Source organism: Nematolebias whitei, chromosome 22 (assembly GCF_014905685.2).
Source record: "Nematolebias whitei isolate Nwh7 chromosome 22, NemWhi1, whole genome shotgun sequence".
In the NCBI taxonomy this organism is placed as follows: domain Eukaryota; kingdom Metazoa; phylum Chordata; class Actinopteri; order Cyprinodontiformes; family Rivulidae; genus Nematolebias; species Nematolebias whitei.
In genome coordinates this window covers 8,144,134-8,164,824 of record NC_056519.1, presented here as the reverse complement: position 1 = coordinate 8,164,824, position 20,691 = coordinate 8,144,134, and the positions used below count along the sequence as shown (strand labels likewise).

Sequence of the window (20,691 nt, the reverse complement as noted above, 5' to 3'; positions counted from 1 at the left end):
TGTGTGTGTGTGTGTGTGTGTGTGTGTGTGTGTGTGTGTGTGTGTGTCCGTTAACGCTCTAACGACTGGCGCTGCTCATTCCAGGTTCACCTCAGATGGCAGAGAAACACAAGCATTCCAGAGAAAACGCCTGTTTGTCTCCACGAGACCGACCGGTCAGCGCCATCTTCCCCAACCCCCTCGACCCGGCACAGGTCAGTACACACATGCACGATTATTTAAACACATTTACTCCTGCTCTCTTAAGGACGGGTAATTTGATATAATGCACATTAACTGAAATACTTCACTCGCGTGGTATTCTAAATGGAATGGATAGATAAATGCACTTTTGCTGTTTTGCACAATTTTAAAGGTGCAAAAATAAGATGAGGTTTCTAAAAGATTTAGTTCTCAAATAAATTTTCCAATAACTCAAACTTTAACTAGAGAAGTTGCGTTTCCTGCGAAAATGCAGTGTGAATGCTTATTGCTGAAGAACTTGCTGAAAAACTTGCTGAAATGTACCTGAAATGGAAGAACAGGCTTAAGTTAGCAGAAGAAAGCAGAAAGACCACATATTTGCTGAATTAGATTTAAATAAGCAGAAATGAGCACAAAAGTTCAGAAAGTAGCTAAAAAATAAGTCTGAAATTAACAAAAAATAGCCGAAAAGTAGCTGAAAAGGCAGAAAGAAGCTGAAGCTACCAGAAGGATGTGAAAGGAGCTGAAATGAGCACAAAAAATGTGGAATTAGCTGAAAAAGCTAAGTTTAGCACAAAACGGCTAAAAAGTAGTTGAAATAGTAGAACAAGCTGAAATTATCAGAAATAAATTAATTAGGCTGAAAGTAGCAGAAATTACCACTTTTTTAAATCTGAAAACAGCTGAAATTAGCTAAAAATGCTTTAAAAATAGCTGAAAAGGTAGAACAAGCTTACATTAGCAGAAGAAAGCAGAAAGAGCACGTTTGCTGAAAGAAGCAGAAATGAGCTCAAAAAGTGGAAATTTTCTGTAAAAAAGCCGAAATTAGCATAAAACAGCTGAAAAGTATCTAAAAAGGAGAAAGAAGCCTACCAGATAGAATTGAAGAGAGCACATTTTTGCTGAGTTAGGCTGAAAAAAGTTAAAATGAGTGGAAAAATGTGGAATTAACTGAAAAGACAAATTAGCATAAAACAGCTAAATAGTAGCTGAAATAGTAGAAAAGGATGAAACTTGCAGAAATAAGCCAAAAGGAGCATAACAAGCTGAAATTAGCAGAAAGAAGTTAGAAGAAGCATAAAAATGTTTTAGTTAGCCAAAAGAATCTGAAAGGAGCACAAAACAGCTGAAATGAGATGAAAGTAGCTGAAAAAATAGTTAAATTTGCACGAAGAAGCTGAACCATAACAAAATGTGAAAGGAGCACTAAAAGGTTGTAAACGGATCTAAAGATTTGAAGGATGTAAAATGAGCTCAATCCATGTTATTTGAGGAAAAAAAATGGCAGAAAAGGTTAAATATTTCAAAAAGCTAAAGCTGCACCAATAACAAAGGTCATAACAAGATCGTCCTGAAAGAGCTGAACATCTTGAAATATGATTTGTTGAAATAGTTTGAAAATTTCAGGATGAGAAACGCTCTGAAAAACTTTCAGAGGATAAATGGATAATGGTGTGAACGCTTCATAAACATTCACACAATTAACTGTTAAAAACTGTGGCTTGTGCAAAATTATCATGAGGAAAGTCCAAATGTTACAGTTAGTAAACATGACCCAGAACTCCAAACAATAAAATATTTGAAGCTCATAAAGCAGAAAGCACTGAAGACAGAGCAGAAGTTTTCAGGAAGCTGTTTCCTCAGTTTGAGATGTAATTAAGAAATGCCAGTGAATGAGAAACGATGCATATTCAAAAGGTCAAATAGATGTTTTGACCAATGATTCAATAAACAAAGACATGGTGGGAAACAATAAAATCCTCACAAAACACATTTTTAGCTGTTGTGCAATCAACAAGCCATGGTCTGGAGTTGCAGTTTGTGACTTTGGGAACTTTTAAATTGATAGAAGGAAGGGATTTAATTAAATACAATAAAAAGTTTTAAAACCAGCATTACACCGTTGGGGGAAACAAAACATTCAAATCTGTAAGTGGGTGATTTTTACAGCAAAATGGTTCTCCAATACAAATGTCAAGATCTGCAGTGAAGGACCCCAAGAACTATAAAATTTAAGGGTTTTTACGACAGGCCCATAATGTGATTATCAATAATTCTTGGAGAAACTTCAGCAGAGCAGAAAATGTGCATTAAACCCATCCATCAACTCGTAGCTTCTGATAAAATGACTGTTTGAGCTCTAGTGTTTTGAGTTTTTGGTCAGAGATTGACCAATTTAGGTCTTCAAATGCTGATTCCACAACCTTTTGGAGAAATCTGGGCAACTGATGGTTGATTTATGAACGTCAATTTTTTATTTTGTTTTGGCTGTAACATACTAGATTTTGGCTAAAGTAAAATAAACTGTTATTGAATGAATTTGGACCAATCCTTAAAGACAGGAGTGTGTTAGCCAATAAAGTACCTCTGTCCTGAAAAGTTGCTCATCACTGAAGGCACAACGTGAATTATCTTTTAGTCTGTTGTACTTGACACATTTAAAACAGCAGCTGTTACCAACATGCTTAATAAGATCAAGGCACTAATTAAAGAAAAAATAATGAGACGTAATTAAAAGCATTAAAAATAAGAACATGAAAAAACAATGAGAAACAATGAAATACTACATCAAATCACATTGTGTTAAATGTCAAAGAAAACAGGTGTGTTTTTAGGAGAGATTTAAAAGCAGCGAGTGAAGTGGCCTGTCTAATGTTGAGAGGCAGATTGTTCCAAAGTTTAGGACCCACGACTGAAAAAGCCCGATCTCCTCTGAGCTTCAGCCTGGTTTTTGGTGCAACCAAAAGCAGCTGATCAGATGATCTCAGCTCCTGAGAACGTACATAAGGTTGAAAGTAGGTCAGAGATAAGAGGGTGCAAGGTCATTTACAGGGAGCCAGTGAAGGGAGGACAAAACTGGTGAAATATGCTCAAACCTATGAGTTCCTGTTAAGAACCGATCTGCAGCATTTTGGATGAGCTGGAGTTGCGAGAGGGACACCTGACTGACCCCAAAAGCACGTTACAGTAATCTAGTCGGGTAGTAATGAAAGCATGGACTATTTTTTTCAAGGTCAGATCTGGACAACACGGACTTGAGCTTAGCTATCTGCCTTAACTGAAAGAAGTTGTTTTGTAGAACAGATTAATCTGTTTATTACACTTCAAGTCTGAGTCTAAAATCATCCCGAGATTCTTAACAGACTGCTTAAGATATGACTCGAGAGTCTAGGTTAATAGGAACAGAGACAGCAGTAGAGCTGCTAAACACAAAGACTTCAGTTTTCTGATTGTTGAAACTTTAAAAATTTGAAGCCGTCCATGCCTTGAGGGAATCAAGACATTTTAACAGAGGGTGAATTGTGCATGGTTTTAAGAGCAGATAAATCTGACAATCATCAGCATAGCCATGAAATGAAAGACTATGTTTCCTCAAGATAGACTCCAAGGGGAGCAGATACAATGAAAGCAGAAGGGGTCCAAGACTATAGCCTTGTGGGACTCCACAGGAAATAGGCACTGACACAGATACACTAAATACTGATGATACACAACACAATACACAGTGATACTTGTGCATTGTCTGATGTCTGGTGATGTAATGAAAATAAAAGAATCAGTGCACCTGATAGTAAAAGTTCCTTTCATTTTAGTCACATATATTTACTTGAAACGTTGGTTCTAACAGTAGAACCAGGGCAATAATGCACAATATTAATAAAACATGCAACTCAATTATTGTTGAACTTAATGACAATTGTATCAGTTGAGATAAACCCACATTTTCCACACTCCTCTCTTTTTCTACTGTCATTATGCTCACGTGTTATACTGTTTAGCTTTTCAGCTACATTCTAAATAAGCCATGAGCATTTCAAATAGTAGGCATCCATCTGATTACCAAATAAATGACTGGCATCTGGTTTGGGTTTGCGATTTATCATAATACATGGCAATAATAATGTTAGAATGACAATAAATTATTGACATATCCATATCCACCATAGTGATGGTGGTTTTATTAGACAATAGTGGGGTATTTTGAACTAAGAATACAACTTAGATGTAGCAGCCATTTTTGTTTTACGCCCCCTATTGTAAAAATTTGGTTTATACCATCAGCAGCTTCCAGTAAGGTGCAAACTGCAGCACAAAACAAGGTCACCTTTATAATGTACAATACATTTTGAAGTATGACTTCTGCCTGAGAGACAAAACAGCCTCCTTGGTGAGGACACACGCTGTAAGGCCTTTTGTCGCTGAGAAGTGCAGTTTTTCCACGTTAACTTCTGTCTTTAATAAAGTGTAGCTCTGCCTCATTCCGCTCTGAAAAACATCTCAGTACAGCAAGCTGATGTTACCATAATAACAAGAGGTGACACGAACAACTTGATATTGCAATTCCTTTTATAGCCGAAGGACAGCGTGTAACACAATCACACACACTCCGCAGAAGCGAAGCGTCGGTAACAGAAAGATAATGTGTTTGCTTTTCAAGGCTGTTTATTTCTTGCAGTTGCTGCTTGTGGCAGAGTTCACCTGCTTTTCTTGGCCCGCTTGTGTCTAGTTCTACAAAGGCAATAATTAGAGTGAACCCACCAACTACGAGACACTTTTATTTGTTGGCTGAATGAAGCATTGATTGCATGTGTTACTTACTGCAATCAGAGCACAATTATACGGGTCATAACACTGTAAAGAGTCTGACTTTGCAGTTCTTGTCTTGCTTTAAAATTGTTAAGGAAAATTTTATAGGGCGCTTAAGGACTTAGAGGGAAGCTCGTTGGTTCAGAATGGGATGTAAATGCTCTTTTTTTTAGCAAGTTAGTTATTATGAATGGATAGAAATCACCCTTAATTATTTTGGCGGCACGGTGGATCAGTTGGTAGAGCTGTTCTCTTTCTACGAGAAGGTCGCCAGATGTAATCCTGGGTGGAGTTTGTGTGTTCTTTCCATGCTGTGTGGGTTTTCTCCAGTTTCCTCCCACTTGTTAGGCTAATTATTAACACTAAATTGTCCCTAGATGTGAGTAAGTGTGAATAGCTGTTTCTATGTGTCCCTGTGATGAACTGGAGACCTGTCCCAACACTTCTCGCACAGTCACTGCTGGATATGGGCACCAGTGATCCCCGCAACCTGAATAGGAAAAAGCGGGTAGAGATAATGGATGGTTGTTAAGGTCTTTAAGTGTTTTTCCATGTCGGTGTACTGAAGCATCCTCTCCATTTTTTGTGCTACTTCGGGGTCCTCTGCAGCAGATTGTTTGACCATTAGGTGGCAACAATGTGCTGGTTTGAGATCTGGCAGTTCGAGATACAAGAAGAAAAGAAGTTCAAGAAGTTGTATCACTTGAAATACCAGCATTTTCAATAAAAAGTTAGTTTTTTAGACCAAGTATTCCTGTCACCTCTCTTTGTAGGTAGTTGAAGCCAGATGGACCCAGTTTGTGGGAGTTGTCATTTTGTTTTTCTAGAACCTAAGTCTGCACACTAAATGGTAAATGGACTGTACTTATGCACCTTTCTATCTTATCGTTATACTCAAAGCACTTTACACTACAATCTGCGCCTCATTTACCCATTCATGCAGCACTCTACATCTCTACAAAGCTAAGTGAACAAATCATTCTAAAGAGGCTAATCAGAGCTTTATCATATTCATACACTGATGGGACACACATCGGAGGCAATGAGGGGTTCAGTGTCTTGCCCAGGGACACTTCGGCATGTGACTGCTGGAGGATTCGAACCCCCAACTCTTGCATTGGAGGACGACTGCTCTAACCACTCAGCCACAGCCGCCCTAAAGATGTGGGGCTTTAGGACCTGGCTTCTCTGAAATACATTTAAAAAAATCTGAAATGTATTGTTTCTATTTTAACCAGGGCGGTGTTGGTTTTTTTTTTTTTTTTTTTTTTTTTTGGTTACGTGGAGTTGATGTACTGGAAACAGTCTGCAGGGAAGGTTGGTGCTCTGGTTTTAACTTCAGGGTTCCTGCCAGAGGTCTAATTTACAGTCTACAGTTACCTACAATACTGGTAGTTCTAAAAACAAGAAGTAAATAAGTTCAAGGAGTTTTGCATCAGTAATTGTTTTCTTCTTCTCATAATTCTCCTCGTTTCTTGTTCTCTGCTTAAGATTTGACTTGTTTTCTTCTTTGTCCGTTGAGTTTGGCACCCCCTTTAGGGCGGGAGTTCTATCATCTCGTACAGTGTAGGTCTGACAACCCCTCGATAGACGATACAAATACGCCTGTCACGATAGCAAATTTTGCTGGACGATTAATTGTCTCAGAAATTATTGCGATAAACGATAAAATTGTTTGAAATTTGACAATAATTATCAATTATCTTCAAATTTAAGAAGAAATGTTGGTTAATTTGTTTTGAATGTAGTACCTTTTTTGGACCAACGGATGACAGTATAAGACCGTTTGAACCGAGGGATGGATCGTGAGAGAGCGAGCAGCGTGTCTCTTCAAGAAAAATGGGAGGGAGGCCCCTTGACATGACATGGGCTGTCTCCTTTCTGTTTTTCTGGTTCTCAAAATGGCGGACGCTCTGTGTAGTTTGAGCTCTTTAGCATAACATTTGTCACACAGTTTTAATAATAAAAATAAATCAGCAAACAAGTTCTCAGCTTGTTTTTGCAGAGAAAAACAACTTTTTACATGAAGGCACGGGTTTCATCCATGAATTTTGGAGCTTCGACAAGACGGTGTTTTTTTCCCCGAGGTCAGCCTGTTAGCTTAGCTTGTAGCTTAGCTGCTTTTAATGATTCAAAACACGATTTTGGACGGTTAAAACAGATTTTAAAGCGAAAGGGAGGGGTCAGTGAAGAGCACCGGAGTTGAGACTTTTCTCATCCAGTGTCTTCAGAAAGAGAGAGACACGAAGAAACGATAAAGCCATTAAATGAAAATGATGTAGATAATTTTAATTTATCATGCGATTAATTGATTTATTGTTTATTGCGACAGGCCTAAATACAAACCCTTGCTGTCAGGACCAAATGACAAGTTTGTAGAATTTAAAAACGTGCATAAGGCACGGATAGCACTTAAAAAAATCACTTAGAAATATAAAAACTACTTTCTTATAACCAGGGCTTCAACTCATTGTACAAAAAAGAAACCGTCATTAAATTCCAGCAGCACAGACTCTTCAAACAAACTGTACCAGAACTCTTGCTACGTATAGATAGTTTGTTTGACAAAGAAATATGGATTTCCTTTCATCCCAGTTACTGGCTATTATTTAGAACACAGCAAGCAAGTTTTGCCATTTGTCAAGGCTCAACATTCTTATTTTTATTGAAGCTTTATTGACCATTCAGTCCGTGCACACCGGCTTACAAAAAGAGCTTTGTACATGTAGGAATTGCTTCGCATCCCCTGCTGCTGGCCTTTCTGTGGAGCAGTGTTTGAAAACTGTGGCCACATCTGAAGCCATTGTCCAGTTTCTGTAAATACTGAAATGTATTCTATGCCAGTACTTTCATATATTTCAAATGTTTTCTTGCCGTGTGTGTTTAATAGTAATTTGGATCGTTTGTTTCTTTCTTCAGAGAGCTCCTCCGCATCAGATAGGTGACACCACTTTACCTCGGAGTGACCCCAACCTCTCAGCACCAGATAAAGGTAAACACGCTATCTTAACGTATCTGTTTATGCTCTGTTCATACATGGACTGTCCACTCGACACTCTCAGGAATAGGTTCGGTCTTTACAGATAATCTCGTTTGTTGCGTTATATTATTTTAATATTTCTACATCGTGGTATCAGTAAATGCCCATTTTGTTATTTTCTCCACAAAAATAAAACTCTTCTCAGTTTGGTATCATTATGGAGGGCTACTAAAAATATCAGACGGCTTTGTTTCAAGGCAGCCGAGCAATTGTAATGAAACGTACAACATGGAAACTAATAAGTCGGAGGTTTAGTGTCTGACAGATATTTATCAGATTCTTCTGGTTTCTTTGTTTGCTGAGAAAGAAGCGTTTATTTGGCAAACATCTGTTTTTTTCTGACAATACCCGCACATTAGATAGCTTTGTTTAAACATAATCTTAGGTTAAAGCAGGGGTCTGCAACCTGCAGCTCTGCAGACTCGGCATGAACAATTTTTTTCTTACTTTTGGTCTTTCTTTTTACCCTAAAAAGTAAAAATATCAATAAATGTAAAAATTAATTACTGTATTTTTCGGCCTATAAATAAGTTTTTTTTACATAATTTACATGCCCTGCGACTTATACGCTGAAGCGACTTATTTATGGATTTTTTTCCCATATTTATAAACAATGTTTTGGCTGAGAGATGACCGTTTTCATTTATTCTGACTGAAAATATTGAACACTACCATTTTCAGCCGCTAAATGGCACTCGAGTAGTATGGCATGCCGCTGTGTCATGTAATAGGTAAAAGTAGCTATTAATTACACAATCGGCTTGCCATAGAAGCCACCTTTGTCCAGTTCGCCTGGAGCAACCGTCAAATCAGCTTCATTTTGCGAGCCGCCCCGGCAAAATGCAGCTAATCTGACCATTGAATTGCATTTATTAAGGAAAAGTTCAACTGAGACACACCTTTACTATAATGTCGAGCAAACAAATAATTGTTTTAGGTGCTTCCCTTGTTAGATTTTGAAAAAATGTGCAGCGTTCCTCCGTTCCTGATTTCCTCCCTGTCTGCACGCTCCCGGAGCACCGAGGCAGCGAATGCTTGTGAAAATGAAGCTGATTTGACCGTCCAAGTGCATTTATTAAGGAAAAGCTAGACACAGACCTTTACTATAATTTAAAGCAAACAAATAATTGTTTTTAAGTGTTAATCTTGTTAAATTCTTGTTAAAGTCCTCTCGTGCACGCTCCCGCAGCCGCCATTTGGCAGCCAATCGATTTTTGGCACAACACAGTTCCGGGTTGTCAGCGCTGACACACAATAGATGTGACGTATACGGCGAAGCGACTTATTTATGGATTTTTTTCACTTTATTTGACATATTTGGACTGATGCGACGGGTACGGCGGAAAATATGGTACATCTTTTTCGTTTTATAATGTCACCCCAACTGGCCAGAAAAGCCCTCCTCCTACGGCATCTAAGTGGCCCATGGGCCAGCAGTTGATAAGCAGGTTTTGCGGCTCCAGACTTTATTTAGTGAGCGAAGTGGCAGAAATGGCTCTTTAGCTCAAAAAGGTTGCAGACCCGTGGGTTAAAGCATAAAAATAAGTCGGGTTTTTTTTTTCTACGTCAAACTCTTTCTCTAATCTGAAAGAAACCCAAAGCTCACCTCCTACCAGCTCAGTCCCAGCGACTTAGTTTGTAAATTCAAAGAAAGTGACCTAACTAACTTATTTTGCTCCACTCTTCTTTAGCACGTCTCACTAACCTCACCTTTTTTTTGTGCGTTTTCTTGCAAAGAAACAAACCGTAATCACACGCTTTTTTTTTTTTCCCCACTGGCGCCGAACAATTACTGTGGGTGGCAGAAGAGACACCTTGAAATAAAGAGGGATGAGTGTAAATGTGAAAGCTTCCTCGTGACTCACACAAACACACACCTTCCCATGTGATTCAAGTGTGATGTGTAAATAAAGCTACGAGACATGAGTGCAGCAAACTGACACAATATGGTGACGTGGCCTCATTATACACATGACAGGGATAAAACGCGCATGAATTTACTCAAAGCCTGCTGCTGTATAAGTAGGTTTAATTTATTCTCTAATTATAACTTGAAATAATCTTCATGGTATGAAACATTTACTCTCAAACATATAATAAGAATAAAAAAAGGCCTTCTCTGGCCTGCTCAGCTGCTGATTTCAAAGGCTTTTAAACTTGTACAAATGCAGACCTCAACAATCGCCCGTTCAGTAAATTTAGTTTTGTTGCTGATTGTTTTATTTTTACTGAAATGTCTGCACCTGAAGTAGCTGCTTGTACTCACTGCTTGATTGAAAGTAAACTGTATATTCAGACTAAACAAGGACTCCTTCAGATTCGCAATAAACGTGCTAAATTTATTTCACCTAATCCACAAAAGGTTTACAAAAGTGTTGGGGCACAGAGCAGCAAGGATAAGCTTTTGAATGTGAAAAGAACATGAATATCAAAAGAACAAATAAAAATAAAAAAATAGTCAAAAGTGTATTTAGTTGAAATGACGACCAGTTAGTTGTAGATTTTTGCCTTGTTAATTATTTATTTGTCAATTTGCACCTGGCGGTCAATTCAATTCAGTTTATTTCTATAGCGCCAAGTCACAACAAAAGTCATCTCAGGGCACTGAACAGAAATATTCATATATATAAAAGTTAATAACGTTATTTATCTGAGGAGCAGCTTTGAGTTTAACTACATCGCAGACTCTCATCTTGAGCAAGCATGAAGGCGACAGTGGAAAGGAAAAACTCCCTCGTGAAGAAGAAACTTTTAGCAGAACCAGGCTCAGGACAAGCGGCCATCTGCTTCAACCGGCTGGGTTTGAGAGGAACAGGAAGGAGGAACAGATACACAATGGCAGGTCGACAATCGCATGCTAAGATAGATATAGTATCAAATGAAAACTATTTAGTTTTAGCAAATCATTTAAGGAAATTAGGTCAATTTGTCCTCAAGTAGTCTAAGCCTATGACAACATAACAAGCCAACCCTAACTATAGGATTTACCAAAAAGGGAAGTCTTAAGCCCAGTCTTCAAACTGGACAATGTGTCAGACAGAAACTGGAAGTTGGTTCCACAAGAGAGGAGCCTGATAACTGGAAGATCTTCCTCCCATTCTGCTCTTGGAGACTCTAGGAACCACAAGTAAACCTGCAGTCTGAGAGCGAAGTGCTCTGTTGGGAAAATATGGAACAATAAGATCTGTAATAATGGGGAGTGGTGGCGCAGAGGTTAGAGAAGATGGGCCTGTGATCGGAAAGTCGCAGGTTCTACTCCCGGTACCATCAAAATGTGGGTGGAAAAGGTGAAACACCCACACCTGCTTCCACCCTCATTCACCCCACTCTGAGCCCCTGAGCAAGGCTCTTAACCCCCACCATCTGCTCCCTAAACAGGTCTCTCTTGAAAACGAGTTCTCGGGACTCAGTGACACTACCTGTATAAATGTAGGATAAATTAAAAATAATAATAATAAGATGGAGCTAGGTTGTTGAGGGCTTTGTAGGTTAGAGGTAAGATTTTGAATTATATTCTGAATTTACCAGAGAGCCGATGGAGAGAAGCTACAACTGGAGCGATGTGATCTCTCCCACTAACTCCAGTTAAGACTCTGGCAGCAACATTTTGGATCAACTGAAGACTTTTTAAAGAAGTATTTGAACATCCAGATAATAAACCATTGCAATAGTCCAGGTCACTCTGTACCACCTTGGACAAACCATTAAAACAAAACCTACCTCTGTTCCTATACGCACTTAAATATGTTGCATCAAAGACATCATGTATTTTTTTTTTTCGTTCCCTGTTCAATTCCAGTCCAGAAAAACACTCATCTCGAAAACAACAAACATTCACTAGTCAAACCCCTCAGCGACCGGCACGTCTGTACCACTTGTTTCAGTTTGCTGCGCACTAAAGTGTAGGTGATGTCAGTTATTTTAAAATTGTCCCAAAAAATCTGCCTACTAATCAGTCCCAATCAAATCAAATTGTTTACGACCAAACAATAAAACAAAATAAAATCAGCTTCGAACGTCTTGTGAAATAGGTACAACTAAAAGCCCTAGAAAACCTAAAAAAAAAAAAGTATCTTTACCATATAATTACGAATTCATTCGATGAGCGGCACAAAGCTTTTGCTAAAAACATGTTGGACGTGTTTTGATCCCGTTTGATTGACAACGAGCAAACAAGCCAACAAATGTCATCAGTGTTTGTTTTTGACGAATGCGGCATTGCATTATTTCCACGCAGCTGCGCCCACATCAAAGAAAAGGAATAAATATGTCATGTGTAATAACCCAAACTATTCCGAGACAAGCAGGCACAGTTCATGTTGAATCCCATCACTCGGAGCTGATTGATGGTTTTAAAGGATTTAAAGACTTGTTTTCTTCTCTGCCACATTTCAGGAAGTGTTATACATTTGTTCTGAGAGCGTATTGAGGCAGTTTGTCACGTTTTCCATTACGCCGTCATACATTTAATATGTGCACGTCTCCGCTGTGCTCTGTGTTTTGTTTATTTTTTTTGCACGCTGTCCTGTGTGTTACATGACCTGTGGTGTTTCTGTGTGTCTGCTGCAAAGTGAGATCTACTCCCAGTAGCTGGAGCCTAGACAGTGTCAAAGAGGGTGCATCATCTCTCTCTAACTATCCAGGCAAACTGGTGTGCCCTCCTGTACCTCCTAGGCCACCGTACTCAGGTAAACTGGTCAAACCCTCTGCTGGAGTATAGCACTAATTTTCCAGTCTGACTTTTGACACCTGGTGCTCTCACCAGCTCTTCTTACAGAAACGTCTGCGCCTCTCTGGCCTTCAGCTTCTGATGTCTTGTGTAGCAGCTAGGGTTGTGCAGATGTGTCAACACACTACTAAGAAGCAAATCAACACAACACAGTGACACTGAGTGCAATGCAATATGACGTGAAAAAGGACTAACCCTGTCTTTAAATGACGCTGACTGTTTTAGTTTAGATGCAACAGAATTAGCTTCTGCTCATCCAATGCATTGTAGCGCGTTGCCAGCAGCGCAGCCAGCAGATGTTCGTTCTGCTCTTGTTGCGTTGTGCAGCAGCAGCTGTTGGATGTAGAAACAGTTTAGAGCAGCCTGAAGGACCTGCAGAACATCAGTGCTCATTCGATTCCTTTTCCTTATGACCACCGGCCATCTTTTCTGTGCGTTTCTGTTTGCATGACTCGTGCCGTGTCTTCTTGACGAGTGCAAGAAAAGGCTCTAATTTCAATTTTCCCTTCTTCCCCTCTACGTCGGCAGGCTCCTTGGCTAAAAACGCGAGGTCGCAATCCCCCGGCCCCATGTCCAGATCTCCTCAAAAGGTTGGTTCTGTTCTTGTCCTGTTTTTACTTTTCCCCGACGGCCCGGAGCTGCTCACTCTTTCCTGCTACCATCTTACTGGTCTAATGTGGGGTTATTATCCTTCTCTGTGTCAGCCAGACGACTGTGAGGCTTTGCATTACTGCTCAGTGAAGCTGTTAACAGCTCCGCCGCTGCTGATTCGGTACTTTTCATGTCAGCGGTCCCAAAAGGGCCCCCAGAACGGGACTGGCTGCAGGGCATTCATTGTTTTAGCTAAATATACTCCAGTCTCTGGGAGGGTGTCGCCTGTTAACTGGAAATCCACAAAAGCAGATGACTATATTAAGCCTCTCTTCTAGTGTTACTTATTGCTGTCAAATGACAATGTCTATCCATGCCTATGTATGTATGTTTGAAAAAAATAAACAGCTACTTTTGAGCCTGTTTTAACACTTGAAGTCTTGAAACAGTCTTCCTAACGTGTGTTCATATTTTCTATCCTCCACTATTCACCCTAAATTTATAAAGTGTTACAACAATATAAATTAAACAAAGAAACATCCTTCCCTGTCCACTGTTAGTCAGTCATGTATGGTGAAGGCCTACCAGTAATTATTATTGACTGCAGTGGCTTTTTTATTTGTTTATTTATTTCTTTGCAGAGATGTAAAGATTTCAGACAAACGATGCATTTCATCGAGGACGACAACGATAACGTTACAAACACCGATATATTTTACCTCTACATTAGATTTATTGTTCTGGATAAAGGTTTGCAAGGCAATAGCCTATGTTATCTAAACGTTAGCTTACTAATTTGAGAGGCACGTAGCTAATGACAAGCAGATTGGAGGATTGAAGAGAATTTTTTGTTGATTTTTTTATTTATTTTACAGATCAGTTACAATAACTCTACCATGCTCTGTCCAGCAAAATACACTACGCAGTATTTAGTTATTCCCTGCTTCGGCTGTGCTGAAAGTGAAACCTCACGCGTATGACTTGAAAGTAGTTCGTATGCACCCCCTGCTGGATACATTGTACAATTACGTCTGGTTTCCAGCACTTTAGCGGTGAAAATTAGAAGTGTTTATATCAGCGCATAATGGGACAATTATCACAGATGTCTCCTAACATATCGACCTAAAATATCGGCTCTACCGATGTATCGGTCAGCTCTAATTTATAGATTCTGAGCTAAACTAGCTGAAGAGGAACTTTGAGCACGCTTATCTTGTTTTGACATGTCTAGCTGAAAAGTATGCAACTTTTTTAAACAGTCAAAAGGTGAAGGAAAGTAAAAAACTTGGTACTAAGTTTAACACAGTAGAAAGATACTCCGACGTATAACCTTTTTCTATCAGTATGCCTGTTAGCAAAATATGTTATTTTAATGAAATTATTAGAAAGTGGTGATCGGATGCACATCAGCAACTCTAACTTTTGCAGTCAACCCAGTTCAAGCTAGCCTCCATGGCTAACTGACATAAGTCAAAACAAAAATAACTAGAACTTTGTCAATTTTACAGATATTCAGCTTAGGCCTGTCACAATAACAAATTTTGCTGAGCGATTAATTGTCTCAGAAATTATTGCGATAAACAATAATATTGTTTGAAATTTGACAATAATTAGTAATTATTGTAAAATTTAAGAAGAAATGTTGAAGTTATTTTGAGTGTAGTACCTTTTTTGACCACCGGGTGACAGTGTAAGACTGTTTGAACCGAAGGATGGATAGTGAGGGAGCGAGCAGCACGTCTCTTTAAGAAAATGGGAGGGAGGGTCCTTGACGTGACATGGGCTGTCTCTCCTTCCTTTTTTTCCCGGTTCTCAAAATGGCGGACGCTCGTTGTGGTTTGAGCTCTTTAGCACAGCATTTTTCGCACAAAGCTTTTAATTTAAAAACTCAGAAAACAAGTTCTCAGCTTCTTTTTGCAGAGAAAAACAACTTTTTACATGAAGGCGCCGGGTTCCAGCTGTGAATTTTGGAGCTTCGACAAGACGGAGGTCTTTTCCTGATGTCGACCTGTTAGCTTAGCTCGTAGCTTAGCTTCTCAGCTTAGCTGCTTTTAACAACCCAAAAACACGATTTTGGACGATTAAAATAGATTTTAAAAGAGAAAAGAGAAAGGGAGGAGTCAGTGAAGAGCACCGGAGTTGAGCTTTTTGTCATCCTGTGTCTTCAGTAGAAACGATAAAGCCGATAAATGAAATTGAGGTCGATAATTTTCATTTATCATGCGATTAATTGATTTATTGTTTATCGCAACAGGCCTAAATTAGCTAAAATTTGAAATTATGGTAGCCGGCGGAGTCTTTTACAAAAACACGTTCTTTGTGTGACATCTGACAACACTGCGTAGTATTCTCAGCAGCTACATCTTCGCCATTTCTCAGTGTTTATTGATCTTAGCCTAAAAGGCTGGCGTGGAAGGTGACGGGTGAGATGTGCTTTTTAAGGAATGCTAAACGGTTAATATGTCTACAAAGACTGTTTATTAATGTTACTATTACTGTGATAAGACTGTTTGCTGCGCTTTTTGTTCCCTTCAACATCCATCAACTAAGCTGTTCAAACGAGTGTTTGATACTTCTGACCTCGGATACTTTTTTTTATAAATATCTACAGACAAACTGGTTAATCTCAGTTTGCCTTGGAGCTTTGATTCATCGTTAATGAGCCTCTTATTAGTTAATAGCAGCCAGCCGTAGCAGAAGAGGTTTGGGAAAGGTTAAGTGAGCGCTGAGAAAGCTCTTAATGAGGGTAAAAAGTTGTTTGGGAACAGAGGTTCTTCTTCTGCTCGCCGCCGTGGTCTTTGTGAGCTTTTTGCAAACAACGTAAGCTCCCAGCTTCGCTTGCAGGTGTGATGTCTTCTCACGTGTGACAGCTACCAGAACGTGTGTGTGTGTGTGGTCTGCTTGTAGAATGGGAAGAGAGATTACCAAAGTGTGAGTGACAGCTTGGCGCTCGGTGTGTTCTGTCAGTCAGATTGGTGTGTGATGAAGTGTGTGCCATATTTGTTTGTGCGGCAAAAGAAGAGGCCCGGAGCGAAGCACCAAGCTGCCCATCACTGCACAGCAAATGACGAATCCTCTGTGGGCCTCCAGCAGGGTCCCATTATCTGCTGCATGAGCGCACACGCACCAAACACGCACACACAAACATCAGTTTGTGCAGCCAGGGGCCCATTACCAGACTGCAAACCCTAGGGCAACACAGAACCTGCAGAAAAAACATGTAGCCGCTCTGACAGGGCTGCACTTACTCATACCCAGAGGTAAAGATGATACTTGGAAGAAGGTTGTCTTTGGCAGAGACAGCCAGGAGTTTAAATTATTTACTGTATTAAATGTTTGACTTTTAATCATCCTTGACCATCCTTGCTTGAGTCTTACTGATTAAAATAAGCAGAGTGGCAGCATGGTGCAATATCAAAACATCCTGTTATGTCATTTTCTAAAAGACTTCTTGACTATATGACCTTTATTCTTTTATTTTAGTCATTTTAGCTAAAAAAATAAATGGCACATAAGCATTTATACGAGTAAAGCCATTATGAGTCTATTCTAGAATCAGCTGTGTAGATGATTAAGTAAAACGAGTAAATTTCCCTCAGGGAAGTGACGATTTCATACTGTTCTGTGTGTTTTATTATTAAATTGTAGCATCAAATCAATCTAAAGCAGATAAAAACAGAAGTTAGAGCTTTATGAACAAATAAAGCCCAGTGTTTGTAGCTTACAAAGAGGAAGAAGGCCCACCTAACCTTTGCATCCAGCTCACAGTTGTGTGTATTATATTCATCTGTAAGTGTATGCAGTTGAGTAAAATAAACATTCATTCTATGTATAGAATAAATAATTCTAATCCAATCTTGATTTGAAAGAAAAAGTTTCATTATTGATGAAAAACAACTCCTTTATACTTCTGATGTTTGCACCGCTCAAAGTAATAAACCAGATAATTATAATCAGCGTTTTTGTCTCTAGTGAAAAACACAAACGTGGTTTTATCTGCACTATATGTTTCTCGGAGATGTAATTCAGCACAGATATTTTATTAATGGGGTAGCTGTTGTTTTGAAGTTTGCAAAATATATTATTTTTGTAAAGCCTTATTAACTATAAATAAAAATGAGAAAGAAACTTGAGGTTTTTAGTGACAAATATTGTTCAGTCCATTTATACCTGGACTAGGATGTAAAAGTTACCAAAATTCTGTCTTAGGCTGATTAAAAAAAAAAAAATCTTTATATTATTTGTCCATGCATTTATTCTAACAAAAATGTTGTAATACCCATGCTATGCCACTAGGTGTCAGCGTTAACAGCATATCAAAATATAGAGAAAGAACATTCCTAGTTCGGCTGAAGCCTGTTCTAAAAACTCTTTGTTTTGTATGACATTGTTTACAGTTTTTGCTCAGTTATAACCATTTCAGCACATGATCAAAGTTCAACAGCAATAGGTTGAAGAAAAAATTAGATAAGTCCATAAAAATTTAGTTTTTCTAGGACACAAAGTGATTGCAAGCATGTACAAATGAGGTCAATTAGGTCAATGTTTCTGAAAAATTCTGTATTATCTGTTGACACATACATACAGGAAACAGATTTTAAACATCTCAAATTTGGAAAAGGTTTTTAAAAACGACACTTTTATGTAACATAAATTAACAGTTGATTAGCTTCCTCATGTTCCATTGATCAAAGCAGAGTGTCATCTGCATAACGGCGAAATTCAAGTCATATTTTCATATATCTCTCAGAGGAAGTAAATAAATAGAAGTAGTCCGAGTCCAACATAAATCTAACATTTGTGTGCATATATAAGATGTACAAACTGGAATATATCAAATAAATATTATTTAAACCAGCTCACAGCTCTATTTGTCCAGTCTTATTATACATTTATTTGTTTGTGTTAGGATGTTGTGGTCAAAACATTTGAGTTGTTTAAAGCATTGATGGTGTGTTTTTATTGGTCAAAACTAAACTCTGTTTGACTCAAATAATTTAAATAAGCAGTGAACCATTTTCCTGTTAAATATAAAAAGTAAACAAAGAAACTGATTTTATAAACAAATCTTTCTGTCCCTTGTCTCTCCGTAGACCACAGTCCCACCTTTCACCCCTTCACCCACTGAGTGCCAATCTGCCAGCCTGGTTTCCAACTCCCCCGTCTTGTCTGGCAGCTACAGCAGCGGCATCTCCTCCCTGAGTCGCTGCAGCGCGTCAGAAGCCTCCGGCACGGAGCTGCCCACCGGTGACCACCCGCCCTACCCTCAGCCCCCGCCTATCACCTTGCCAAACTCTGTTTCCAGCAGCTCGGACGAGCCGATCCGCAGGGAGAACAAAACCCCGCCTCCCTACAGCGTGTACGAGAGAAACAACCCTCGAAGGCCTGTGCCGCTGCCCCACAGCCTCTCCATCCCCCCACAAACAGACCCGCCGGCCCTGCCGCCCAAACCTCACCAGCTCCGCACGGGCAGCATGAAGCTGGACGGGAGCGCTGATCCTCGAGTGCCCAGACCGAGGCCCCTGCCCAGGAAGGTGTCCCAGCTATAGGTGCTGTTTCAGGTCCATTGGAAGAGGAAATAAACACACACACTGGCGTATTTTGCACTTTTCTAACTTTTTTTGTGATCTTGAGTTTGGCATTCCTGACACACCAGTGGAAGACCTGCAGATCAACAGACCATTACAAGGAACGGTAAAACTTACCGGACGAAGAACGTTTCTTTTTGTATTCACTGGAGGCGTTGCGTTGACTTGGACATGGTCTTTCTGCACTTTTATCTCTAGTACACACAAGTCAGTGATAACACCAGAACATTCTAGACAAATGAGACGGTTTTCATAGAAATAATAATCTCAGATATATGTATATTGGTATATATGAGAATTGTTTTTGCCTTAAGTATTGGAAACAGAGTCTTTTATCTGTGATTCTTGCACGTTTTATGTTTTTTTTTTGTTTTGTTTTTTTTACTTTTAGTTTTATAACTCAGTATGTTTGTATACTGTTTGGCTTACAAAGGTGCTAGAAGCCTTGAGTTTGCTTCAGTAACAGACAAGGGTCTGTTCTCATAGTCATTTCCTGAAAAGTGCAAAACTTTGACTTATCACTTACACTAATACTGTATGCAACTCCATTGCTGAAAAAGTTGGGACAATGAGGTAAATGTGACATAAAACAGAATGCAGTGATTTGTAAATCTCAAATTTTAATCTCAATTAAGCATAGCAATATATCAAATATATTTTTAAAAGGTGGTACTATATATATATTTTTTAAAAGGTCATTTTGAGTTACAGGAACATGTTTAACTCTGTTAGTCATCCCCTTTTTGTTTAACAGTCAGTAAACAGGATGGTGCTCACAGATGGCTTTTTTTTTTTTGTGCATGATAGAGCTTTAACCTTTATTTGTTGATGTTCCTGAGCCCGTGTGCTCATGTCCAGAACAGAATCAGACCTGTTTTAATGTGGTGGTCCCTGAGTTTTTGACTTTCAGCCTCATCCTTGAGCTCAGGTAATTTTCCAGCTTATTAATTTTGTTCTGACATTATGAGCTGTAGTTGATGGGATACAGTAGTACATTCCACACAAACTCCCGCGATAGGCTTTATAAATCCTTCCCACACTCTTGCAATGTTCTGAACTCTTAAACCTACGTCATTTTCACAACATACATATATGTAGCTACTAAATTTTACTCACTAGCTCTGCAGAGCAGCAGCTCTGTTTCGGTTCAGCAGACCTACCCTGCAGCGACGAAGCCCACTGCCCCATCCAGGGGCACGTGGATAATTGAGCTTCAGGAAGCTTCCGAATTATTTACGACTTTCCTGCCAGTTCTGTGAGCTTCATAGATAGATTGTTACTTCTGACTGCGTTGCAAAACTTTCCCTCAATTTCGGCAGAAAGCAGCCTCTGGAAGCAATGTTGGCTTTTGGGTAATGTAGTTCTTTTGACTGGTGATACAGTGTAGGTTTATTAAAAAAAACTATAAGAAAGCAGTGGCCGAAAGCACTGTTGGCTTCTGGGTAATGTAGTTCTTTTGACTGGCGGTAAAGTTAGGCTTATTGAAAGAAAACTACAAGAAAGCAGCCGCCGGAAGTACTGTTGGCTTCTGGGTAATGTAGTTCTTTTGACTGGCGGTAAAGTTTAGGCTTATTGAAAGAAAACAAGAATGCAGCAGCCAGAAGCACTGTTGGCTTCTAGGTAATGTAGTTCTTTTGACTGGCCTTACAGTGTAGGCTTATTGAAAGAAAAACTACAAGAAAACAGCGTCCAGAAGCGCCATTGGCTTCTGGGTAATGTGGTTCTTTTGACTGGCCTTACAGTGTAAGCTTATTGAAAGAAAACTACAAGAAAGCAGCTGGGTAATGCACTTCTGTTGACTGGCGATATAGTTTCGGCTTATTGAAAAAAAATTACAAGAAAGCAGCAGCCAGAAGCACTGTTGACTTCTGGGTAATGTCGTTCTTTTGACTGAAGTTTTGACTGGTGATACAGTGTAGGCTTACTGAAAGAAAACTATAAGAAAGCAGTGGCCAGAAGCACTGTTGGCTTCT

At 39.2% G+C, this 20,691-nt stretch overlaps 1 protein-coding gene across 1 annotated transcript in view; it reads left to right on the top strand.

Moving 5' to 3' along the window:
* The window catches only part of dock4b (dedicator of cytokinesis 4b), a 173,047-nt gene extending 154,330 nt beyond the window's left edge, over nt 1-18,717 (top strand). The window contains exons 49-53 of the mRNA XM_037696152.1: nt 85-194; nt 7,690-7,762; nt 12,382-12,498; nt 13,068-13,129; nt 18,224-18,717. Coding sequence (XP_037552080.1) covers nt 85-194; nt 7,690-7,762; nt 12,382-12,498; nt 13,068-13,129; nt 18,224-18,679 — 818 coding nt within the window. The 3' untranslated portion in view covers nt 18,680-18,717. The remainder of the gene's footprint in view (nt 1-84; nt 195-7,689; nt 7,763-12,381; nt 12,499-13,067; nt 13,130-18,223) is intronic.
* Nucleotides 18,718-20,691: the final 1,974 nt, after the last annotated feature.